The sequence below is a fragment of the Erinaceus europaeus genome, chromosome 8 (assembly GCF_950295315.1).
Source record: "Erinaceus europaeus chromosome 8, mEriEur2.1, whole genome shotgun sequence".
NCBI classification, from domain to species: Eukaryota; Metazoa; Chordata; class Mammalia; order Eulipotyphla; family Erinaceidae; genus Erinaceus; species Erinaceus europaeus.
In genome coordinates, this window is record NC_080169.1 from 124,848,770 (window position 1) to 124,872,182 (window position 23,413).

At 60.9% G+C, this 23,413-nt stretch overlaps 1 protein-coding gene across 6 annotated transcripts in view; it reads left to right on the top strand.

Moving 5' to 3' along the window:
• UBE3C (ubiquitin protein ligase E3C) overlaps window positions 1-23,413 on the top strand; it is a 71,701-nt gene that overhangs the window by 34,940 nt on the left and 13,348 nt on the right. For 4 of the 6 annotated variants that reach the window (XM_060196864.1, XM_060196866.1, XM_060196867.1 and 1 more), the window contains 9 exons: window positions 256-360; window positions 828-915; window positions 1,326-1,423; window positions 2,282-2,414; window positions 3,214-3,461; window positions 7,175-7,387; window positions 9,031-9,219; window positions 9,316-9,382; window positions 13,014-13,144. In XM_060196864.1, coding sequence (XP_060052847.1) covers window positions 256-360; window positions 828-915; window positions 1,326-1,423; window positions 2,282-2,414; window positions 3,214-3,461; window positions 7,175-7,387; window positions 9,031-9,219; window positions 9,316-9,382; window positions 13,014-13,144 — 1,272 coding nt within the window. The other 2 variants (XR_009551266.1, XM_060196868.1) reach the window with 2 other exon arrangements.

Here is a 23,413-nt window from a genome sequence, read left to right on the forward strand (position 1 = left end):
GAGCGACCGCGCCGTGGGGGAGCCCGAGCGCTGCGTCTGGGGAGGCACGCCACCGAAATTCCGAAATTACGAGTTCGCCCTCCTCCACTCGCCTCTACACGGTTTGTCTCCGCTGCTTCGCACTCCGCGCGGCTCTCCCACAGGCCGCCAAGCGTGGGCCCAGCACCAACCCTCTCCCTCTGCCTCTCCCTCTGCCTCTCCCTCTGCCTTTGCCTCTGCCTCTCCCTCTCCCTCTCCCTCTCCCCCTCCCCGCAGGTCATCACCAACCTGGTGAAGATGCTCAAGTCCAGGGACACGCGGAGGAGCTTCTGCCCCCCGGACCACTGGCTGTCCGAGCAGGAGGACATCCGAGCAGACAAGGTGCGCGGGCTGGCAGCTGCGGGGCCCGGGGGGAGACTGGACCCGCGCCGCACCACGTGTGGCCTCTTGGTATCGGTGGGTCAGGAGAGTGGCCGTGTCGCCCGCCGGTGCCCGGCCTGACTCCTCATCGCCACCACGGGCCTGGCCCCAGAGCTTCGTCCAGGATGGCGTGGAGGGTCTTGTCCCTCCCCTCGGGGACTCGGACCGCTGGGTGATGACGGAGGGTAGTCCGGTCGGGCACGGGGGAGGGACAGAAGCCCACGTCGGGGCTGCTGCGTGGCTGCCGGGGCTTCCCTGAAAGTCCACGCCAGCTAGAGAGGGCCCTTCTGGAAGACCCCATGCCGTCTTCGCGGGGGGTGGGGGGGGCGGCAGGGCTGGCTCGGCTGGCAGAACGCACGCACAGACTGCGGGGCCAGGCCGGGCCGGCGGGAGAGGGGAGGGAGAGCTGACGGGCTCCGCTCCCGCAGGTGACCCAGCTCTACGTGCCGGCGTCCAGGCACGTGTGGCGGTTCCGGCGGATGGGCAGGATCGGCCCCCTGCAGTCCACCCTGGACGGTGAGTCCCGTGCCCAGGCCCCGGGCCGGTCGGCCACAGACTGAGGCGCCCCTCCGTTCGTGGCTCCTCCGCCACGGCCGCTCCTCACTTCCTCTGGGGGCTTCGGGCGGGCTCTCCCGGGCACTTGGCGGTTTGGGCGCAGCCTGCCGCACACGTGGTGCCCCGCCGGGCGGTGGCCGGCTCCTGCTCTCGTGTCCGTGGGTTCCAGTCTCGTCTGGGGAACTCGCCCGTGTGAGGCCCGACCGCTCAGCCGGGGTCCGCGCTCGCCCCCTGCGTGGTCCTGGCTGGGCCCGAGGAGAGGAGAGGAGAGGAGAGGGCAGGGGTGCCGGGCAGGGCCTGGCGGGGACGGGGGAGGGGCGCGTGCCGCCACCAACGGGGCTCTCTCTCCCGCATCTGTCCGTCTGTCTTAGTGGGCCTGGAGTCGCCGCCTCTGTCCGTGTCTGAGGAGAGGCAGCTCGCCGTCCTCACAGAGCTGCCCTTCGTGGTGCCCTTCGAGGAGCGGGTGAAGGTAGGCCGCTGCCTGTCCGCAGAGCCGGCTCTCGGTGCTGCCGCCCTGTGTGAGCGCCGGGGGTCGGCCGACCCCCCCCCCAGCTCTCGGGCCGGGCCGCACTGCGACCTTCCTCCCTTCCTCCCGGCTTGTGCCCAGCCCGCGGATAGTGCGGCAGGAGGCGGTGCAGTGGGTAAGGCACCCGACTCCCAAGCAGGAGGTCCTGAGTTTGGTCCCCGGCCGGCGGCGCCCCGTCACTGTCACCGTCACCGGAGTGACGTCTGGCTCTTTCTCTCACTGCCTGTCTTCTTCTTGAGTAAATAGTTGAGCTGTGTGAGGAGGGGCGGGCAGTGCTCCAGGCAACAGGTGCCAGCGTCAGACAGCCTCACGCTTAGACTCTGCTCTCCCTCTTGTGAGGGCGTGGAGGAGTCCTTTTTGACTTTATTCTTTTTCTTGTGAGGGCGCGGAGGAGTTTTTTTTACCAGAGCACTGCTCAGCTCTGGTTTACGGTGGTACAGGGGATTGAACCTGGGACTTCGGAGCCTCAGGCATGAGAATATTTGCATAACCATTATGCTGTCTATCCCTGCCCTTTTTAATTTTTTTTTTCCCCTTTTGTTGCTTATCGTCGTCCTTGGATAGGACAGAGAGAAATGGAGAGGGGAGGGGAAGACAGAGAGGGGGAGAGAAAGACAGACACCTGCAGACCTGCTTCACTGCCTGTGAAGCGACCCTCCTGCAGGTGGGGAGCCGGGGGCTCGAACCCAGATCTTTACACCGGTCCTTGCGCTTTGCACCACGTGAGCTTAACCCGAGCGCTACCGCCCGACCCCCGTGGAGGTGTTACAGATGACCTCACAGCTCCTCCTGTCTTGTCAGATTTTCCAGAGGCTGATCTATGCAGATAAGCAAGAGGTCCAAGGAGATGGTCCGTTTCTGGACGGGATCAACGTCACGATAAGAAGAAACTACATTTATGAAGACGCCTATGACAAGCTGTCCCCAGAGAACGGTGTGTGTGGGGGGATCGGGAAAGCTCTCCGTGGGAGCGGCAGTGGCGGCAGTGGCGGGTCGTGGCCTTCGGGGAGTCGGCCCTCAGACCTGTGCCTTCCCTCAGACCACAGCACCGGGCTTCCCCCGGTGCAGTGTCACTTGCCGTGCGGCACCGGGACTGAAGCCTGGATCTTGTGTGGAGCGTGGCATACATCCTGCCCGCTGAGCCGTCGTGTTTCCAGAGATCAGACAGCTCACGTGGGGAGTGTGCTGCTTTGCCGTGTGCGCTGAACGGGCTTAAGCCCGGAGCCCGCCGTGTCAGGAAGCTCCCTGCTATGGCCTCTCTGCCTCCGGCCTCTGCCCAGAAAGAGTGGGAAGCTTCTTTTTATTCGCTAGGACAGAAATCCCGAAGGAAGGGGGATAGAGAGACAGAGACAGCAGCAGCCCTGTTTCACTGTTCTTGAAGCCCCCCGGCAGGTGGGAAGCCGCGAGAGAAAGGTCCCCACACACCCACACGCAGCACTGCCCTGGGCCTCAGGCGTGCTGTTCCGTTGTGCTTGACCTGCTGAGCCAGCTCCCTGGAAACACGTGTGGGGTGCTGCCCCAACCACCACTGATCACGGGGTGGGGGGCTTCGCGCTCCCGGAAACTGGGCCTGTGCAGGACACCTGCCTCCATGGTCGGTCCCCTGGCCCCGGTGGCCTGCCTGTAGCTGTATTTCCCCTTTTTGATGGAGACGGGAGAAGACTGCTGAGTCCCCCGGCGGGTCCTCGCCATCCCTCCCTGATGGCCTCCATCCTTGGCGTCCGCCCCCGCAGAGCCCGACCTGAAGAAGAGGATCCGTGTGCACCTGCTCAACGCGCACGGCCTGGACGAGGCGGGCATCGACGGCGGCGGCATCTTCCGGGAGTTCCTCAACGAGCTGCTCAAGTCGGGCTTCAACCCCAACCAGGGCTTCTTCAAGACGACCAACGAGGGCCTCCTCTACCCCAACCCCGCCGCCCGCATGCTTGTTGGAGACTCCTTCGCACGCCACTACTACTTCCTGGGCCGCATGCTGGGCAAGGTGAGCAAGCTGCATGCACAGCCAGCTGTGAGGGCTGACGAGCCTGAGGAGCTGAGGGGAGTGAGGAGCCTGAGGAGCTGAGGGGGGAGCCAGGAGCTGAGTGAGGAACCTCTGAGTGAGGAACGGGGACAGCTATGAAGGGTGCTGATGTGGGTCACTGAGAGTCACAGTCGGGTGCTAGGTGGGGGTGATGCTTCTCTCAGGGTCACAGTCAGTGCTGGGGCAGGGAGCCAGGGTGGGGGCAGCCACTGGAAGGTCCCCTGCTGGACCGTGGGGCCCCGTTCTGGAGAGCCACCCCCTGCGCCCCACCCCCTGCCCAGCCCCGGGCCTGTGCCTTTCCCTTGTTGGTTGGAGAGGCCTGGCTAGTGGGCCTCAGTCGGAGGCGCTCCTCAGCCTTGCCCTCTTCGTTAATCCTCGCGCCTATGGGGCAGAGCTGCCGCTCCCATGTGTCCAGTGGTGGGGCGACGTTCTCTGGGATCACGTGGGGGAGGCAGCAGACCGCTCGCCCGCGGCCCAGAGTCTAGCCCACCTGCCTGCCCACCTGCTGCAGAAGCAGTGGGGTCACCCGAGCAGGGGTCTCGGGCTGCGCCTGCTTGGCCACGTGGCTTCATGAGCTGACTGTGGCGGTTGTCACAGGGTGCTCACGCTCACTGCACCGGGTCTAGGTGTCAGAGACAACACGGCGCTGGAGCTTCCCCCGGTGCTGTAGTGCCCTCGGTTTCCAGGCGAGGCCCTTCCTCCTCTGTCACTGGGGCTGGAAGAGAGAACATAAGGTGACCCCAGCCGCCCTGGGAGCTTCCCCAGGCCACCCTGGGTGTTCCCCCTGCGGTGTGGGGGCCTGCGGGGAGGGGAGGAGTTCTTGTGCAGGGCCCGCGGGTGAGCCCAGCCCGGCCTTTCCTGGCGGGGTTCCCTGGCAGCACTGGCTGCCCCTCAGCCCCCTCCTGGTGGCCCTGCAGCGGAACACAGCAGGGCGGGAGCCGGGGCCTGAGCCTCCTCCCAGGGGGCCGCCCTCGCGCGCGGGCAGACGGCTCCTGTGGGCCCCGGGCACCTCGGGCACTCCTCGAGCGTGGGTCCCAGCGGGTCTGAACTCTGAGGGGAGGAAAGCGTATTGATCGGTCGGCGTTTATTGGGTCATAACGATCTAGACTGTGATTGTTTGCTGTGATGGATGCCGGGCCGGCGCTGTCCACCCTCGTGCAGCCGTCCATTAGCAGGTGTGCTGCCGCCTCCCCCCGGCCCGTATATCAGACCCCGTGGGAGAAATAAGCAGCCGCAGCTGAGGGCGGCAGGGGCACCTGGGCCCATTAGAACCAGCAAAGCCGGGGTGTTTATTGCAGGACTCGCCCTGGGCCCATTAGAGCCAGCAAAGCCGGGGTGTTTATTGTGGGACTCGCCCTGGTGGGATTCTGTTTGGAATGACGTCCCTTCCTCGCTTCAGATCACTGATCTGCCTGCGTCTGAAAGCTCGTAAATCAGTGTGCCGCACCTTGGCCGTCTCTTCTGGGCTTTAATTAACAGATTGCGCGCCTGCCCGCCACCAGCCATCCACCACACCCCCCTCCATTGGGCTTCTGATCTGAACGCCCTGGCCAGCTTGGGGTCGGGCTCCGCAAACCTCCCGTCCTCATCCTGCGTGTCCCTGGCGAGCTTCCCTGGTGACCTGAGGGGGTCGGGGGAGCGCCCGGGGCTGGGCCAAGCAGTGAGAAGAGGGGGCCGGAGGGTCTGGGGTGCGACACCAGGAAGGGTTCCCATGGAGCCGGCCAGGCACAGCAGAGGGCGTGATCACCGTGGGGCTCGTCCTGAGTGGCACCAGGGCCACCGGAGGCAGGCGTCACAGGGCGTTCACATCCCGCCACCACCCCACACCCGCTGCAGTGGGTCGGGGATCATGGGTGGCCGGGGGAACGAGCGGGTGGTGGGGGGACCATGGGTGGCGGGGAGAGCAGGCATCCAGGGGACGTGGGGGGAGCGGTGTCCAGGGGATGGGCCTGGGGTAGGGGGCAGAGTTTGTGTCCAGGGGTCGGGGGCAGAGTGGGCAGCACTGCCATGCTCCAGAGACGCGCAGGAGTTACAGGTGTCCAGAGGACGGGCAGGGGGCTGCTTCCTAGAGGAGGGGTTTGTGGGGAGGAGGCTGTGATGCTCCTGGGTGCCACTGCTGAGGGAGGAGGCTGGGCCTGCACAGAACTCCAGGCAGGAGGCCAGGTGGCCACTGTGGGGCCAGGCCAGGCGTCCGGAGCTGTGTGTCTGTCCAAGAGAAATAGAAGCGCAGGGAGGAGGCTACCTCGGTGCAGTGTGTGGACAGCCGGCCGGGTCGGGAATGCCCTGCGGGGCTCACAGGCCACCCACTCGCTAGGCCCGCCCGATGGTGCAGTGCAGTGAGCCTCGGACCTGGGCTCTCAGATGCCAAGCTCACTCCCTTGCCCCGGCATTTCCAAAATCACTACAGTTATCATCTTGCTCAGCAGGGTGAGCAAACAAGACGCTCCTGATGTGGTTTTAGATTAAGATCTGAACGTTGCTCTAGGGCTGAGAGATTGATCGAGGTGCATTTGAACAGCAGCATTTTTTATTGATTCTTAATGCAGTAAACGCGGAGTGCTTGGCAGCACCGGCGGGCGGCCTGCACGGCTCCGTGCCCCTGGCTCCGCATCTGCACTCACTTGCATTAAAAGGCTTCTCCGTAATTAATCCTTACCTCGGATCCTCCTGCACAACCGCCAGCCATAAACACTCGTGAGGACGGGCGGCTAAGAAGGGGGTGCAGGTCTGGCCGCACCTATGTGGTTATTGATGTCCTCCCAGGAAGCCGCGCGGAAAGTGCTAAGTGGGCGATTCTGCCGCGTGATTAACCTGTGTTTAGAAAACACCTTGATTTATGCCCTGCTTACCTCTGGGTCTCCTGCATTATGGAGATTTAATTTATAATCCATTTAGCCGACGCGGCCGGCTTTTTAGTGCCGTCATTTATTAGCGCGTGAGAAATCGCCCCTTGGCGTCCGCGCCATGGGGGCTGGGCCGACCTCCCCCACAGAGCGTTCTGGGCGCTGGGCTGCCCTGGGTTCCCAGTGCACCCTCCGTTCCCAGCGGCGACCCGAGCCCTGCTCTCCGCCGAGCCTGGGCCCCTTCCCTTCCCTTCCCTCCGGGGCTTCTGCGGCAGCCCCCCCCCCCACACACACACACAGAGTCCGCGCGAGGCCCTGTGAGGTGCCTGGTACGAGGGAGGCCGTGCAAGGTGGGGGCCCCTCTGCCCCTTCCCGAACGGACCCGACCCGTGAACAGACAGGCAGGCACCCCACAAAGTGGGAGGCCCAGGAGCCGGGAGAGGCAGTAGGGTTCCAGCCCCAGCGCAGCTCGTGAGCTGAGGCTGAGGGAGGGAGGGAGTTCTGTCAAGCTCGAGGATGGCGGGATGGCGGCGGGCAGAGCCTCGGCTTTCTTCACGAAAACACTCTCGGGCTCTCCGGGTGCAAGGAGCCTGTTCCTGGGAATCAGGAACTGGGCATGGCGCAGTGGTGGTCGTGGGCCGCACGCACGTGGCCCAGGTTTGATCCCCGGGACCAGAGTGTCCCTTGCAGCCTGCGCCCTCTGCGTGCGGCGAGAGGAGCCCGGTCAGCGGCTGGGCCCGTTTCTGCTTGTAGGTTTTCCCTCGTAAGGGGGGCCGGAGCGCCAGGCTGGCACGGATCGCTCACGGCTCCTGTGTGCTCGCTCTCTCTCAGGCCCTCTATGAGAACATGCTGGTGGAGCTGCCCTTTGCCGGCTTCTTCCTGTCCAAGCTGCTGGGCACCAGCGCCGACGTGGACATCCACCACCTGGCCTCGCTGGACCCCGAGGTCTACCGCAACCTGCTCTTCCTCAAGAGCTATGAGGGCGACGTGGAGGAGCTGGGGCTCAACTTCACCGTGGTCAACAACGACCTGGGCGAAGCGCAGGTGGGCGGCGGGCGCTCCGCCTCACTCCTCCCGTCTGGTGACGTCCCCTGGCTGTCCACCTGTCCTGAGGCCAGCCACTTAGCACAGTGACAGCACCCCCTCCCTGCCTGGGGACCCTCCCTGCCTGAGGGCAGGAGCAGGGAGACGCGCCTCCGCTTCTGGCTGGGTCGCCTCGGCTGCGCCTCCTGGCGCAGGACGTCGAGACACTCCAGGGTGCGGCACTCAGAGCCGGCGTCCTGCATGGGGCACAGACGGCAGGGCCCCACAGTGCTGCCGCCCTCCTGGGCGCTGGGGGTTTGCTGAGAGTCACCTCTGTGGGTCCCCGTAGGCTGGGGCGGGGAGGCGGCACTGCTGGGCATCTTGGATGGGGGCCCTCTGGGAACACCCCTCCCTCAGTGAAGCCTGCTGCCAGCACCTGCTCCCCTGGTGGCGGGCCCAGAAGGGAGGGAAGCTCTGAGCAGGCGGGAGTCTGGGACGTCCTGTAAAGCCTCAGATGGTCCCGAGTGTCCCATCACTCGGGGCACAGCCCCTGGCCCGGTGCACAGGTGTGACCAACCTGGAGCAGTTACGGTGAGCCACCGACCTGAGGGCCGGCTTCCTGATGTCTAGACAGATGTTAGCAGGGCTCCTCTGACGCAAACGCTGCTGCAGGTTTGTCAGTCACGCCGTCCTTGGGCTGTGAGTCAGCGTGCATGAGATCCAGGGTGCTGTGCCTCCCCCCACACACACACCAGGCCAGATCTGTGCCCCCCACCCTCACACACACCAGGCCAGGGGCTGTGCCCCCCACCCACACACACACCAGGCCAGGGGCTGTGTCACCCACACACACACCAGGCCAGGGGCTGTGCCCCCACCCACACACACACCAGGCCAGGGGCTGTGTCACCCACACACACAGCAGGCCAGGGGCTGTGTCACCCACACACACACCAGGCCAGGGGCTGTGTCACCCCCACACACAGCAGGCCAGGGGCTGTGTCACCCACACAAACACCAGGCCAGGGGCTGTGCCCCCCACCCTCACACACACCAGACCTGGGGCTGTGCTCAGGCTTGGGTGGCACTGAGGATCCCTCTGGGGTGGGCACTGAGCTCCGTCTGGCATCCTTGCTGAGCTCTGGCTCCGACTGCTTTGTTCTCAGTGAGTAGGATTAACAGCTGAGGTGCTGGGTCGGGTGGGAGGCACACCGTTGCTGTGCTGAGGACCCAGGTTCAGGCCCCGGTTTCCCCCTGCAGTGAGCACACCTCACAGGTGGTGGAGCAGGGCCGCAGGTCTGTCCCCATAATGGGGGCCGTCGTGCACACACGGAGCTCCAGCCAGGACCCTGGTGGGAAGAAAGAGACACGGCACTGCCCCGTGCAGCTGGCACGCAAGTTGGGCAACTGCTGGGTGGGCAGCCTGGCGCCAGCCTTCCCTCCGCTGGCACTTTCGGTGGAGCAGAGCCCTGCTTCCCTCTGGCCATTGCCAGGCACGGCTTTACCCCTTGCGGCCTCTCGTTCGTTAAGGGAGGTCCCCGAGGCTGCGTGGGGCCACCATTACTCGGGGACCTTGAGGACAGCCTAGGGGTCTGCCCGGCGACCCCTGACGTCTGTGGTCGGTCACTGCCGCCGGCCAGTAACATCTGCCATGGGGTCTGCAGGTGGTGGAGCTCAAGTCGGGCGGGAAGGACATCCCGGTGAGCAGCGCCAACCGCATCGCCTACATCCACCTGGTGGCTGACTACAGGCTCAACCGCCAGATCCGCCAGCACTGCCTGGCCTTCCGCCAGGGCCTGGCCAACGTCGTCAGCCTCGAGTGGCTGCGCATGTTTGACCAGCAGGAGATCCAGGTAGGAGTCCTGCCTGTGCACGCCGGACCCTGCCCCGCCCCTCCACAGGCCTGGCCCCGTGCCGTCTCAGGGCTCACCCCCCACCTTCCCTTTCAGGTGTTGATTTCGGGAGCACAGGTGCCCATCTGCCTTGAGGACCTCAAGTCCTTCACCAACTACTCAGGTGAGTGTTCGCTGGCTCCGGGACGTGGCGATTCTGAGGTGATTTCGAGCAGAACTAGCCCAGGCTGGTCTCAGCGAGCGGCGAGCTGTGACGTCTGCTCCTCCTGACCGCCCTCCTGTCTGCTGGTCAGTGGGCTCCCAGAAGCCCCTGCTGAGTGAGCAAGCAGCATAGGCCCCAGAAAATCTCACAGCCACAGAAGCAGAAAGTTTGGGTCTTGCTGAAATACTTGCTTCTGATTGAAATCCAGGTTTCTGTGCTTGAATGGAAATAGCAGGAGGGGGTCTCCACGTGGTCCCAGGAAAGTGCTCAACAGACAGACAGGTGTGGACAGAAGCCCAGCAGATCTTTGGGGTTCAGAGAGAGACCACAGCACCAGAGCTTCCTCAGCTGTGTTGGGGCCGGGCTGGGCTTGAACCTGGGCCCCGACGATGCACACAGCTAGGGCACTGTCCTCTTCCCATGTATTTGCTCCGTGATCTGAGACCCGGAGCCACCGGGCACATGCCTGGACTGACCAGGCTGGAGAATGGGGAAGATTTACCCTCGCGGGCAGGGGAGGCGGCGCAGTGGTCTTACACAGACTCCCCCACCCAAGGCTCAGTTCAGTCCCTGCACCACCAGCAGCCAGAGCTGAGCGGGGCTCGGGGCGCACTCTCTACCTCTCCTGGTTTAATAAGTTCACTGGATATTACACAGACTCCTGCCTGAGGCTCTGAGCTCCCAGGTTCAATCCCCAGCACCTCTAACAGCCAGAGCTGAGCATCAGAGCTCTGAGGAAATAATATTAGGGCCAGGGACAGCACAGAGGTTCTGCAAAAGACTCCTGCCTGAGGCTGCAAGGTCCCAGGTTCAATCCCCAGCATCACTGCTGTGTATATATATATATATATCCTTTAGTGACTGTTGTTGTCTTTCATGTTGTACTTGTTTATGGGCTAGGAGGGGAGAGAGAGATAGAGACACCGGCAGCCCTATTTCACGGCAGCTGGGCACCAGGGCTTGGAACTTGGATCCTTGCACCTGGGGATGTATGCTCAAGTAGGTGCGCCTGCCGGGCTAGCCTGAGAATGCTTCCTCCCAGGCATGTGCTCTCTGGGTTGGAGAGAACTGACCGGAGCCAACCTAGGCTGCTGCGCGGAAAGGGATCAGGAACTGGCGTCGCGCAAGAGAGAGACTCCGGGACTCGCGGAGCAGGAACACACAATACCCTGCTGCGTTTAGTGATCTGCCTTTAAATATCTTCTGAGAAGGAAGTGGCAGGGTGGAAAAAGGAAGTACGTAGAATAAGGGGGCGGAGTGGAAAAAGAGCGGGAACCAGTGGAGATCAAACGCAACAATGATCATGTAAACAGACCACAGCGCCAAGCAGTGCGAGGGAACCTGGCGTGACACGGATAGAAACAGAAGCAGAACGAGCCGGAGGAGAAACGTTGACCAACACGCCCCGCCCGGCCCAGCACTGTGGTGCTGCAGTGTCCTTGTCCCCGTCTGCCGCTGAGTGATCCGCTTGTCTCCATGCAGACGGCTCAGGACACTCTGCTTGCTGAGCATCAGAAAGAAGAGTCTTCCAGGCCTTCCCCTCGGCTGAGACAGCGAGTGCAGCCCTCCACCCGGAAGCAGACTTCCTTTTAAAGATATTTTCTTCTCTGCGAGAGCATTTCTGTTAACATACTGTCTCTGTTCATGTTTCACGGGAAAGTTTGCGTGATCTCTACTATTTACACGTCAGTAGTTTGTTTTACTCTGACCGTAGTCTGCCTTTTTTTTGGTCTTTCCCCAACCAGTATCACTTTATTGAAGAAATGTCCATTTCCAGTGTAGTTAACACAAGGGCACATTTACACACTTCTCTAAGATAGAAGCTTTTTTTTTTAATTTGATTTTACTTATTGGATAGAGACAGAGAAATTGAGAGTCAGAGAGACCCCTGGAGCCCTGCTCCACCACTCGGGAAGCTGCCCCCTGCAGGTTCAAGCCCCCGGCCCTCATACACTGTAGTGTGTGCTTTCTGTCGGGTGTACCACCACCTGGCCCCACTTCCACATTTCTCCAGCTAAGGATTTATTTAGTGAGGGTCTGCTCGTGTATGTGGGCGGGCAGCTCACTAGCAGGCTGTGCTGTGCTGTTAGTGATGGTCAGGGACCCGCTCAGAACCCCCAGAGCCGCTGTTCTCTTCCAGTGCTGTCCTGCGCTGTGGTGGGGGAGGCGGCTCCTGGTCACCCAAGGTCACGGGACAGCCGTGCTCTGGACATGACGTGCCCTTCTCCCTGCAGGGCCGCTGCTCTCCCTGTCCATCAGAAACAAGGAAAACTCGCTCATGCTGTGATCCAGCATTCACTTCTGGACGTGTGGCTGGAGCAGTGGCCCGTGTGGCGTGTGTGTGGCCGTCCCCCGGCCTCCCCTCTGTTTGTCTGGCTCTACCTTGGGGCTCTGGCGTCTGTGTGCTTTTATTTATTTACTGGACAGAGGCAGAGAGAAATTCAAGAGAGAGCGGGAGGTAGGGAGAGAGACGGAGAAGCTTCCCCCTGTAGGCGGGAACCAGGGGCTTGAACCCGGGTCCTTGAGCACTGTGATGCGTGTGCTCTACCAGGTGCGCCACCACCCGGCCCCTGAACTATGGTGTTTGTGAACAGGCAAGTGATGGCTAAGGTCACATTGTCCTTATAACCACATCATTGGTTTTGAAAAATGGAATCAGCCGACCTCTCTGTTGCCAAGCGCTTCCCCCGGCCCATCCGCCCGAGCTCGAGCCTTGATGCTCTTGGCTCTTCCCGTAAATAGGGTGAAATGTCATCATATTCACTTAGGTGCCAATTAATGCACTGGCGATGTCTTATTGATGTTATTTCTCTGGTATATTAACTACAGGGGACAATATATAGCAATTATTTCAGTTTTAGGAAGCACTTAGCTGGATTAAAAGCCATAAGCAGCAGATAGTACATTCTGGAATGGTTGGCGGGTGGCCACGGCCACTGCCTCGTCATCTGTCAGGAGATAAAGCTCATTCGGGCTCCAAGGCCGCGTTGACCGAGTTGGACAGAGGCAGAGAGAAATTTAAGAGGGAGGGGGAGGTAGAGAGAGTGTCCACTGGACACTGCGGCTCTGGAGTCTGCCCAGGCTGTCTGCCTGCAGGGTTCCTCACAGGGCTCCTCACAGGGCTTCTCACAGGGCTCCTCACAGGGCTCCACAGGGCTCCTCACAGGGCTCCACAGGGCTCCTCACAGGGCTCCACAGGGCTCCACAGGGCTCCTCACAGGGATCCACAGGGCTCCTCACAGGGATCCTCACAGGGCTTCTCACAGGGATCCACAGGGCTCCTCATAAGGATCCACAGGGCTTCTCACAGGATCCACAGGGCTTCTCACAGTGCTCTACATAGGGCTTCTCACAGGGTTCCACAGGGCTCTCCACGGGGCTCCTCACGGGGCTCCTCAGAGCTCCGCACAGACCGGGCTCTGCCCCTCATGCCTCCCCCAGCAGGGCCACAGTGCAGCTCTCAATGGCGGGGTGCTTGCAGCTCCTGACCTGGAGATGTGGGGGCTCTGAGGGGACGCCCAGCGGCGGACGAGGCAGCAGGGAGTCCTCCCGCGTCCCCGGTCTGGGCTGTGACCTTGTCCCTCTGTCTTAGGGGGCTACTCGGCAGACCACCCTGTCATCCAAGCCTTCTGGAGAGTCGTGGAGGGCTTCACGGACGAGGAGAAGCGTAAGCTGCTCAAGTTCGTCACCAGCTGCTCCCGACCCCCCCTCCTGGGCTTCAAGGTAGGAGCCGTACCCTCCACCTCCACCTCCACCTCCTGCCACCTCCCCCTCCCCCTCCCTCCACTTCTACCTCCTGCCACCTCCACCTCCCCCTCCACCTCCTGCCACCTCCTTCACCTCCTGCCACCTCCACCTCTCCCCCTCCTCCACCTCCACCTCCCCCCCCTTCCCCTCCTCCACCTCCACCTCCCCTCCTCCCCCTCCTCCACCTCCACCTCCACCTCCCCTCCATCTTCTGCCCTGGTGCCTCGAGACTGCAGGGTAGAGTGCCACGGCGCCCTGACACCCAACATGCTGTCTCCACTCTGGCCTGGTGGCTGTCAGGCGCTGACCACTGGGGCTTTATTTCAGGGTGGACTGCCGTGGGGGCACCCTGACGGCGGGCGCCCACTGAGCCGAGGGCAGGGGCCCAGGCTGCCCCGCTGGGACGTGGCTGTCCGCCGGGCGGCACCTGGGCTTTTACTTCCCGGTGAAGTCGCCCTGACCTCGAAAGAGCGGCCACGGCTCACTGTGGGGGTGCAGGGCCTCAGGCCTGCAGGTGTGCCCGGCGCTCCCCCGCGGCCGTCCCCGGGTGAGGGAGCTGCCCTCACGGTGCTCACCAGAGTCGCCTCCCCAGGCAGTGGTTTGATTCCGCTGCTAGAGAGCGAGGAGACGGCACAGGGCCTGCGGAGACTCCCCTGCCTGAGGCTCTGAGGCCCCGGGTTCCATCCCCAGCACTGCCGTCAGCCGGAGCTCAGCGGGGCGCTGTCTGTGATGAGTGACACATTGAAAGATGAAGAGTGAGGGAGAGTATTGCACGCTGCTCCCGTGTAGAGCTGGGCCTGAACCCAGGGCCCTTGGAGTTGGTGTCCTCTCGTGTACCTCCAGCGCTGCTCTGGGAAGCAAGCCCCAGTGTGAGCTGCAGAGGTGAGGGGTCCAGGCCACCCCAAGTGAGTCGCCTGTGGCGGAGCCTGCTGTGTGGGAGAGTCCTCCCCTTATGTCTCTGTCTCTCCCCCTTTGTCTATCTCTCCCCTTCTGCCTCTGTCTCCTCCCTTTTGTCTCTGGCTTAGTCTTCCCTCTGTCTTTCTCCTTCGATCTCTGTCTGAGTCTGTGTCTGGTCTCCCATCCTACCTCTGTCTCTCCCCATATACATGCGTATTTATTTAGTTTCCTTTTTGTTGCCCTTGCTTTCTCTTGCTGTTGTAGTTGTTGTTACTGATATTGTCGTTGTTGGATAGGACAGAGAGAAATGGAGAGAGGAGGGGAAGACAGAGAGGGGGAGAGAAAGACAGACACCTGCAGACCTGCTGCACCGCCTGTGCAGCGACTCCCCTGCAGGTGGGGAGCCGGGGGGCTCCAACCGGGATCCGTAGCTCTTCGCGCCATGTGCACTAAACCCGCTGCGCTACCACCCGATTCCCTGTCTCTCCCCTTTTATCTCTGGTTCTGTCTCTTCCTCAGTCTCTCCCCTTCTGTCTCTGTCTCTTCTGTGTCTATCTCCCCTTTTTTATCTCCCTTCTGTGTCTGTCTCCCCTTTCTGTCTCTGTCTCTGAGTGGGGACATTGTGCGGGGTCCGTGGCAGAGTCCGTGCAGCTAGAAGTTCAGGGACGGTCCCCGCAGCAGCCGCTTTTTCTGGAAGCCGGGAGACAGGCTTCCCGCCTCAACCTTCCCGTCAGCACAGAGGCAGCAGAGAGCCACCTGGTGTGTATGCTGCGCCGGGTACTGTCTGGCTGCTCATGCTTCCAGTCAGCGCCGGCGGGCACCCCGGAGCAGGCATGCATAATTCAGGAGTTCCGGGCTGCTCCGTGCCATGCCACTGCTACAGCTAATTAAAGTTTAATATCTTCAATAAATGTGATTGTTACAGACAGAAAAATCATTACAGTGCTGTAGGGGGTGTTAAGTCACCGTGGAGCCATGGGAATGGATCGTCTCTGGTGAAGCCTGAGCAGAGCCGCAAGCCCGACTCCTGTCAGAGGAGGGAGTTCCAGTCAGGAAAGGGAGATCCAGTCACGGAAGAGAGATCCAGTCAGGGAAGGGAGATGCAGTCAGAGAAGGGAGATCCAGTCAGGGAAAGGAGATCCAGTCAGGGAAGGGAGGTCTAGTCAGGGAAGGGAGGTCCAGTCAGGGAAGGGAGATGCAGTCAGGGAAGGGAGGTCCAGTCAGGGAAGGGAGATGCAGTCAGGGAAGGGAGGTCCAGTCAGGGAAGGGAGATGCAGTCAGGGAAGGGAGATGTAGTCAGAGAAGGGAGATGCAGTCAGGGAAGGGAGATGCAGTCAGGGAAGGGAGATGCAGTCAGGGAAGGGAGATGCAGTCAGGGAAGGGAGATGCAGTCAGGGAAGGGAGATGCAGTCAGGGAAGGGAGATGCAGTCAGGGAAGGGAGGTCCAGTCAGGGAAGGGAGATGCAGTCAGGGAAGGGAGATGCAGTCAGGGAAGGGAGATGCAGTCAGGGAAGGGAGGTCCAGTCAGGGAAGGGAGATGCAGTCAGGGAAGGGAGATGCAGTCAGGGAAGGGAGATGCAGTCAGGGAAGGGAGATGCAGTCAGGGAAGGGAGGTCCAGTCAGGGAAGGGAGATGCAGTCAGGGAAGGGAGATGCAGTCAGGGAAGGGAGGTTGAGTCAGCGTCAAAGAAGAGACACTTGAGTGTGACATTCACCTGCAAGATGTGTCTCAGACTGTCCCCCATCTGCGTGGGCCGCTACAGGGCTTTCCCATTGTCCTTAGATTTCAGTCCAAGCGTTTGAGGAAACCATGCCCTCGTCGGTCCTGGTGCTGAGCAGTGGGGTGAATGTTCTCTTCATCTTTTTTTAGTATTTTATTAGTAATGACACACACCTACAGCCCTGCTCAGCTCTGGCTGACAGCGGAGCTGGGGGTGGATCCTGGGGCCTCAGAGCCTCCAGCAGGAGTCTTCTGCAGGACCACCGTGCTGTCTCCTCCTCCTCGTTATTACTATGAATTACTGCTAGTGGTGGTGGTAGTGTTTTCCCCAGAGCCTCGGGCAGGAGAGTGGTTGCAGAGCCTTCTGCTGTCTCCAGCCCTGTTTTTAGCTTACTGTTTGCTGCCAGGCGCTCCAGGTAGAAGGAAGAGGGAGACTCCGTCAGCACTGGGGATTCAGTCAGGGAAGGGAGAGTCCATCAGCACTGGGGATTCAGTCAGGGAAGGGAGAGTCCCTCAGCACTGGGGATTCAGTCGGGGAAGGGAGAGACCCTCAGCTGTGGAGATTCAGTCAGGGAAGGGGGAGTCAGTTAGCACTGGGGATTCAGTCAGGGAAGGGAGAGACCCTCAGCACTGGGGATTCAGTCAGGGAAGGGAGAGTCAGTCAGCACTGGGGATTCAGTCAGGGAAGGGAGAGACCCTCAGCACTGGAGATTCAGTCAGGGAAGGGAGAGACCCTCAGCACTGGGGATTCAGTCAGGGAAGGGAGAGTCAGTCAGCACTGGGGATTCAGTCAGGGAAGGGAGAGACCCTCAGCACTGGAGATTCAGTCAGGGAAGGGAGAGACCCTCAGCACTGGGGGATTCATTCAGGGAAGGGAGAGACCCTCAGCACTGGGGGTTCAGTCAGGGAAGGGAGAGTCCATCAGCACTGGGGATTCAGTCAGGGAAGGGAGAGACCCTCAGCACTGGGGGTTCAGTCAGGGAAGGGAGAGACCCTCAGCACTGGAGATTCAGTCAGGGAAGGGAGAGTCCATCAGCACTGGGGGTTCACTCAGGGAAGGGAGAGACCCTCAGCACTGGGGATTCAGTCAGGAAAGGGAGAGACCCTCAGCACTGGGGATTCAGTCAGGGAAAGGAGAGACCCTCAGCACTGGGGATTCAGTCAGGGAAGGGAGAGTCCGTCAGCACTGGGGATTCAGTCAGGGAAGGGAGAGACCCTCAGCACTGGGGATTCATTCAGGGAAGGGAGAGACCCTCAGCACTGGGGATTCATTCGGGGAAGGGAGAGACCCTCAGCACTGGGGATTCAGTCAGGGAAAGGAGAGACCCTCAGCACTGGGGATTCAGTCAGGGAAGGGAGAGACCCTCAGCACTGGGGGTTCAGTCAGGGAAGGGAGAGACCCTCAGCACTGGAGATTCATTCGGGGAAGGGAGAGACCCTCAGCACTGGGGATTCAGTCAGGGAAGGGAGAGACCCTCAGCACTGGGGATTCAGTCAGGGAAGGGAGAGTCAGTCAGCACTGGGGATTCAGTCAGGGAAGGGAGAGTCCGTCAGCACTGGGGATTCAGTCAGGGAAGGGAGAGACCCTCAGCACTGGGGATTCAGTCAGGGAAGGGAGAGTCCATCAGCACTGGGGGTTCAGTCAGGGAAGGGAGAGACCCTCAGCACTGGGGGTTCAGTCAGGGAAGGGAGAGACCCTCAGCACTGGGGGTTCAGTCAGGGAAGGGAGAGACCCTCAGCACTGGGGATTCAGTCAGGGAAGGGAGAGACCCTCAGCACTGGAGATTCATTCGGGGAAGGGAGAGACCCTCAGCACTGGGGATTCAGTCAGGGAAGGGAGAGACCCTCAGCACTGGGGATTCAGTCAGGGAAGGGAGAGACCCTCAGCACTGGAGATTCAGTCAGGGAAGGGAGAGTCCATCAGCACTGGGGATTCAGTCAGGGAAGGGAGAGACCCTCAGCACTGGGGGTTCAGTCAGGGAAGGGAGAGACCCTCAGCACTGGGGGTTCAGTCAGGGAAGGGAGAGTCAGTCAGCACTGGGGATTCAGACAGGGAAGGGAGAGACCCTCAGCACTGGAGATTCATTCAGGGGAAGGGAGAGACCCTCAGCACTGGGGGATTCATTCAGGGAAGGGAGAGACCCTCAGCACTGGGGGTTCAGTCAGGGAAGGGAGAGTCAGTCAGCACTGGGGATTCAGTCAGGGAAGGGAGAGACCCTCAGCACTGGGGGTTCAGTCAGGGAAGGGAGAGACCCTCAGCACTGGGGATTCAGTCAGGGAAGGGAGAGACCCTCAGCACTGGAGATTCATTCAGGGGAAGGGAGAGACCCTCAGCACTGGGGGATTCATTCAGGGAAGGGAGAGACCCTCAGCACTGGGGGTTCAGTCAGGGAAGGGAGAGTCAGTCAGCACTGGGGATTCAGTCAGGGAAGGGAGAGTCCGTCAGCACTGGGGATTCAGTCAGGGAAGGGAGAGACCCTCAGCACTGGGGATTCAGTCAGGGAAGGGAGAGTCCATCAGCACTGGGGGTTCAGTCAGGGAAGGGAGAGACCCTCAGCACTGGGGGTTCAGTCAGGGAAGGGAGAGACCCTCAGCACTGGGGGTTCAGTCAGGGAAGGGAGAGTCAGTCAGCACTGGGGATTCAGTCAGGGAAGGGAGAGACCCTCAGCACTGGAGATTCATTCAGGGGAAGGGAGAGACCCTCAGCACTGGGGGATTCATTCAGGGAAGGGAGAGACCCTCAGCACTGGGGGTTCAGTCAGGGAAGGGAGAGTCAGCACTGGGGATTCAGTCAGGGAAGGGAGAGACCCTCAGCACTGGGGGTTCAGTCAGGGAAGGGAGAGTCCGTCAGCACTGGGGATTCAGTCAGGGAAGGGAGAGACCCTCAGCACTGGGGATTCAGTCAGGGAAGGGAGAGACCCTCAGCACTGGGGATTCAGTCAGGGAAGGGAGAGACCCTCAGCACTGGGGATTCAGTCAGGGAAAGGAGAGATTCTCAGCACTGGGGATTCAGTCAGGGAAAGGAGAGACTCTCAGCACTGGGGATTCAGTCAGGGAAGGGAGAGTCCGTCAGCACTGGAGATTCATTCGGGGAAGGGAGAGACCCTCAGCACTGGGGATTCAGTCAGGGAAGGGAGAGACCCTCAGCACTGGGGATTCAGTCAGGGAAGGGAGAGACCCTCAGCACTGGAGATTCAGTCAGGGAAGGGAGAGTCAGTCAGCACTGGGGATTCAGTCAGGGAAGGGAGAGACCCTCAGCACTGGAGATTCATTCAGGGGAAGGGAGAGACCCTCAGCACTGGGGGATTCATTCAGGGAAGGGAGAGACCCTCAGCACTGGGGATTCAGTCAGGGAAGGGAGAGTCAGTCAGCACTGGGGATTCAGTCAGGGATGGGAGAGACCCTCAGCACTGGGGGTTCAGTCAGGGAAGGGAGAGACCCTCAGCACTGGGGATTCAGTCAGGGAAGGGAGAGACCCTCAGCACTGGGGATTCAGTCAAGGAAGGGAGAGACCCTCAGCACTGGGGATTCAGTCAGGGAAGGGAGAGACCCTCAGCACTGGGGATTCAGTCAGGGAAGGGAGAGTCAGTCAGCACTGGGGATTCAGTCAGGGAAGGGAGAGTCCGTCAGCACTGGGGATTCAGTCAGGGAAGGGAGAGACCCTCAGCACTGGGGATTCAGTCAGGGAAGGGAGAGTCAGTCAGCACTGGGGATTCAGTCAGGGAAGGGAGAGACCCTCAGCACTGGGGGTTCAGTCAGGGATGGGAGAGACCCTCAGCACTGGGGATTCAGTCAGGGAAGGGAGAGACCCTCAGCACTGGAGATTCATTCGGGGAAGGGAGAGACCCTCAGCACTGGGGATTCAGTCAGGGAAGGGAGAGACCCTCAGCACTGGGGATTCAGTCAGGGAAGGGAGAGACCCTCAGCACTGGAGATTCAGTCAGGGAAGGGAGAGTCCATCAGCACTGGGGATTCAGTCAGGGAAGGGAGAGACCCTCAGCACTGGGGGTTCAGTCAGGGAAGGGAGAGACCCTCAGCACTGAGGGTTCAGTCAGGGAAGGGAGAGTCAGTCAGCACTGGGGATTCAGTCAGGGAAGGGAGAGACCCTCAGCACTGGAGATTCATTCAGGGGAAGGGAGAGACCCTCAGCACTGGGGGATTCATTCAAGGAAGGGAGAGACCCTCAGCACTGGGGGTTCAGTCAGGGAAGGGAGAGTCAGTCAGCACTGGGGATTCAGTCAGGGAAGGGAGAGACCCTCAGCACTGGGGGTTCAGTCAGGGAAGGGAGAGACCCTCAGCACTGGGGATTCAGTCAGGGAAGGGAGAGACCCTCAGCACTGGGGATTCAGTCAGGGAAGGGAGAGACCCTCAGCACTGGGGATTCAGTCAGGGAAGGGAGAGTCAGTCAGCACTGGGGATTCAGTCAGGGAAGGGAGAGTCAGTCAGCACTGGGGATTCAGTCAGGTAAGGGAGAGACCCTCAGCACTGGGGATTCAGTCAGGGAAGGGAGAGTCCATCAGCACTGGGGGTTCAGTCAGGGAAGGGAGAGACCCTCAGCACTGGGGGTTCAGTCAGGGATGGGTGAGATCCTCAGCACTGGGGATTCAGTCAGGGAAGGGAGAGACCCTCAGCACTGGAGATTCATTCGGGGAAGGGAGAGACCCTCAGCACTGGGGATTCAGTCAGGGAAGGGAGAGACCCTCAGCACTGGGGATTCAGTCAGGGAAGGGAGAGACCCTCAGCACTAGAGATTCAGTCAGGGAAGGGAGAGTCCATCAGCACTGGGGATTCAGTCAGGGAAGGGAGAGACCCTCAGCACTGGGGGTTCAGTCAGGGAAGGGAGAGACCCTCAGCACTGGGGATTCATTCAGGGAAGGGAGAGACCCTCAGCACTGGGGGTTCAGTCAGGGAAGGGAGAGTCAGTCAGCACTGGGGATTCAGTCAGGGAAGGGAGAGACCCTCAGCACTGGAGATTCATTCAGGGGAAGGGAGAGACCCTCAGCACTGGGGGATTCATTCAGGGAAGGGAGAGACCCTCAGCACTGGGGGTTCAGTCAGGGAAGGGAGAGTCAGTCAGCACTGGGGATTCAGTCAGGGAAGGGAGAGACCCTCAGCACTGGGGGTTCAGTCAGGGAAGGGAGAGTCCGTCAGCACTGGGGATTCAGTCAGGGAAGGGAGAGACCCTCAGCACTGGGGATTCAGTCAGGGAAGGGAGAGACCCTCAGCACTGGGGATTCAGTCAGGGAAGGGAGAGACCCTCAGCACTGGGGATTCAGTCAGGGAAAGGAGAGACTCTCAGCACTGGGGATTCAGTCAGGGAAAGGAGAGACTCTCAGCACTGGGGATTCAGTCAGGGAAGGGAGAGTCCATCAGCACTGGAGATTCATTCAGGGAAGGGAGAGACCCTCAGCACTGGGGATTCAGTCAGGGAAAGGAGAGACCCTCAGCACTGGGGATTCAGTCAGGGAAGGGAGAGACCCTCAGCACTGGAGATTCAGTCAGGGAAGGGAGAGTCCATCAGCACTGGGGATTCAGTCAGGGAAGGGAGAGACCCTCAGCACTGGGGGTTCAGTCAGGGAAGGGAGAGACCCTCAGCACTGGGGGTTCAGTCAGGGAAGGGAGAGTCAGTCAGCACTGGGGATTCAGTCAGGGAAGGGAGAGACCCTCAGCACTGGAGATTCATTCAGGGGAAGGGAGAGACCCTCAGCACTGGGGGATTCATTCAGGGTAGGGAGAGACCCTCAGCACTGGGGGTTCAGTCAGGGAAGGGAGAGTCAGTCAGCACTGGGGATTCAGTCAGGGATGGGAGAGACCCTCAGCACTGGGGGTTCAGTCAGGGAAGGGAGAGACCCTCAGCACTGGGGATTCAGTCAGGGAAGGGAGAGACCCTCAGCACTGGGGATTCAGTCAGGGAAGGGAGAGACCCTCAGCACTGGGGATTCAGTCAGGGAAGGGAGAGACCCTCAGCACTGGGGATTCAGTCAGGGAAGGGAGAGTCAGTCAGCACTGGGGATTCAGTCAGGGAAGGGAGAGTCCGTCAGCACTGGGGATTCAGTCAGGGAAGGGAGAGACCCTCAGCACTGGGGATTCAGTCAGGGAAGGGAGAGTCAGTCAGCACTGGGGATTCAGTCAGGGAAGGGAGAGACCCTCAGCACTGGGGGTTCAGTCAGGGATGGGAGAGACCCTCAGCACTGGGGATTCAGTCAGGGAAGGGAGAGACCCTCAGCACTGGAGATTCAGTCAGGGAAGGGAGAGTCCGTCAGCACTGGGGATTCAGTCAGGGAAGGGAGAGACCCTCAGCACTGGGGGTTCAGTCAGGGAAGGGAGAGACCCTCAGCACTGGGGGTTCAGTCAGGGAAGGGAGAGTCAGTCAGCACTGGGGATTCAGTCAGGGAAGGGAGAGACCCTCAGCACTGGAGATTCATTCAGGGGAAGGGAGAGACCCTCAGCACTGGGGGATTCATTCAGGGAAGGGAGAGACCCTCAGCACTGGGGGTTCAGTCAGGGAAGGGAGAGTCAGTCAGCACTGGGGATTCAGTCAGGGAAGGGAGAGACCCTCAGCACTGGGGGTTCAGTCAGGGAAGGGAGAGTCCGTCAGCACTGGGGATTCAGTCAGGGAAGGGAGAGACCCTCAGCACTGGGGATTCAGTCAGGGAAGGGAGAGACCCTCAGCACTGGGGATTCAGTCAGGGAAGGGAGAGTCCGTCAGCACTGGGGATTCAGTCAGGGAAGGGAGAGACCCTCAGCACTGGGGATTCAGTCAGGGAAAGGAGAGACTCTCAGCACTGGGGATTCAGTCAGGGAAAGGAGAGACTCTCAGCACTGGGGATTCAGTCAGGGAAGGGAGAGTCAGTCAGCACTGGGGATTCAGTCAGGGAAGGGAGAGACCCTCAGCACTGGGGATTCAGTCAGGGAAGGGAGAGTCAGTCAGCACTGGGGATTCAGTCAGGGAAGGGAGAGACCCTCAGCACTGGGGATTCAGTCAGGGAAGGGAGAGTCAGTCAGCACTGGGGATTCAGTCAGGGAAGGGAGAGACCCTCAGCACTGGGGGTTCAGTCAGGGAAGGGAGAGACCCTCAGCACTGGGGGTTCAGTCAGGAAAGGGAGAGACCCTCAGCACTGGGGATTCAGTCAGGGAAGGGAGAGTCAGTCAGCACTGGGGATTCAGTCAGGGAAGGGAGAGACCCTCAGCACTGGGGGTTCAGTCAGGGAAGGGAGAGACCCTCAGCACTGGGGATTCAGTCAGGGAAGGGAGAGACCCTCAGCACTGGGGATTCAGTCAGGGAAGGGAGAGTCAGTCAGCACTGGGGATTCAGTCAGGGAAGGGAGAGACCCTCAGCACTGGGGATTCAGTCAGGGAAGGGAGAGACTTTCAGCACTGGGGATTCAGTCGGGGAAGGGAGAGTCAGTCAGCACTGGGGATTCAGTCAGGGAAGGGAGAGACCCTCAGCACTGGGGATTCAGTCAGGGAAGGGAGAGACCCTCAGCACTGGGGATTCAGTCAGGGAAGGGAGAGACCCTCAGCACTGGGGATTCAGTCAGGGAAGGGAGAGACCCTCAGCACTGGGGATTCAGTCAGGGAAGGGAGAGACCCTCAGCACTGGGGATTCAGTCAGGGAAGGGAGAGACC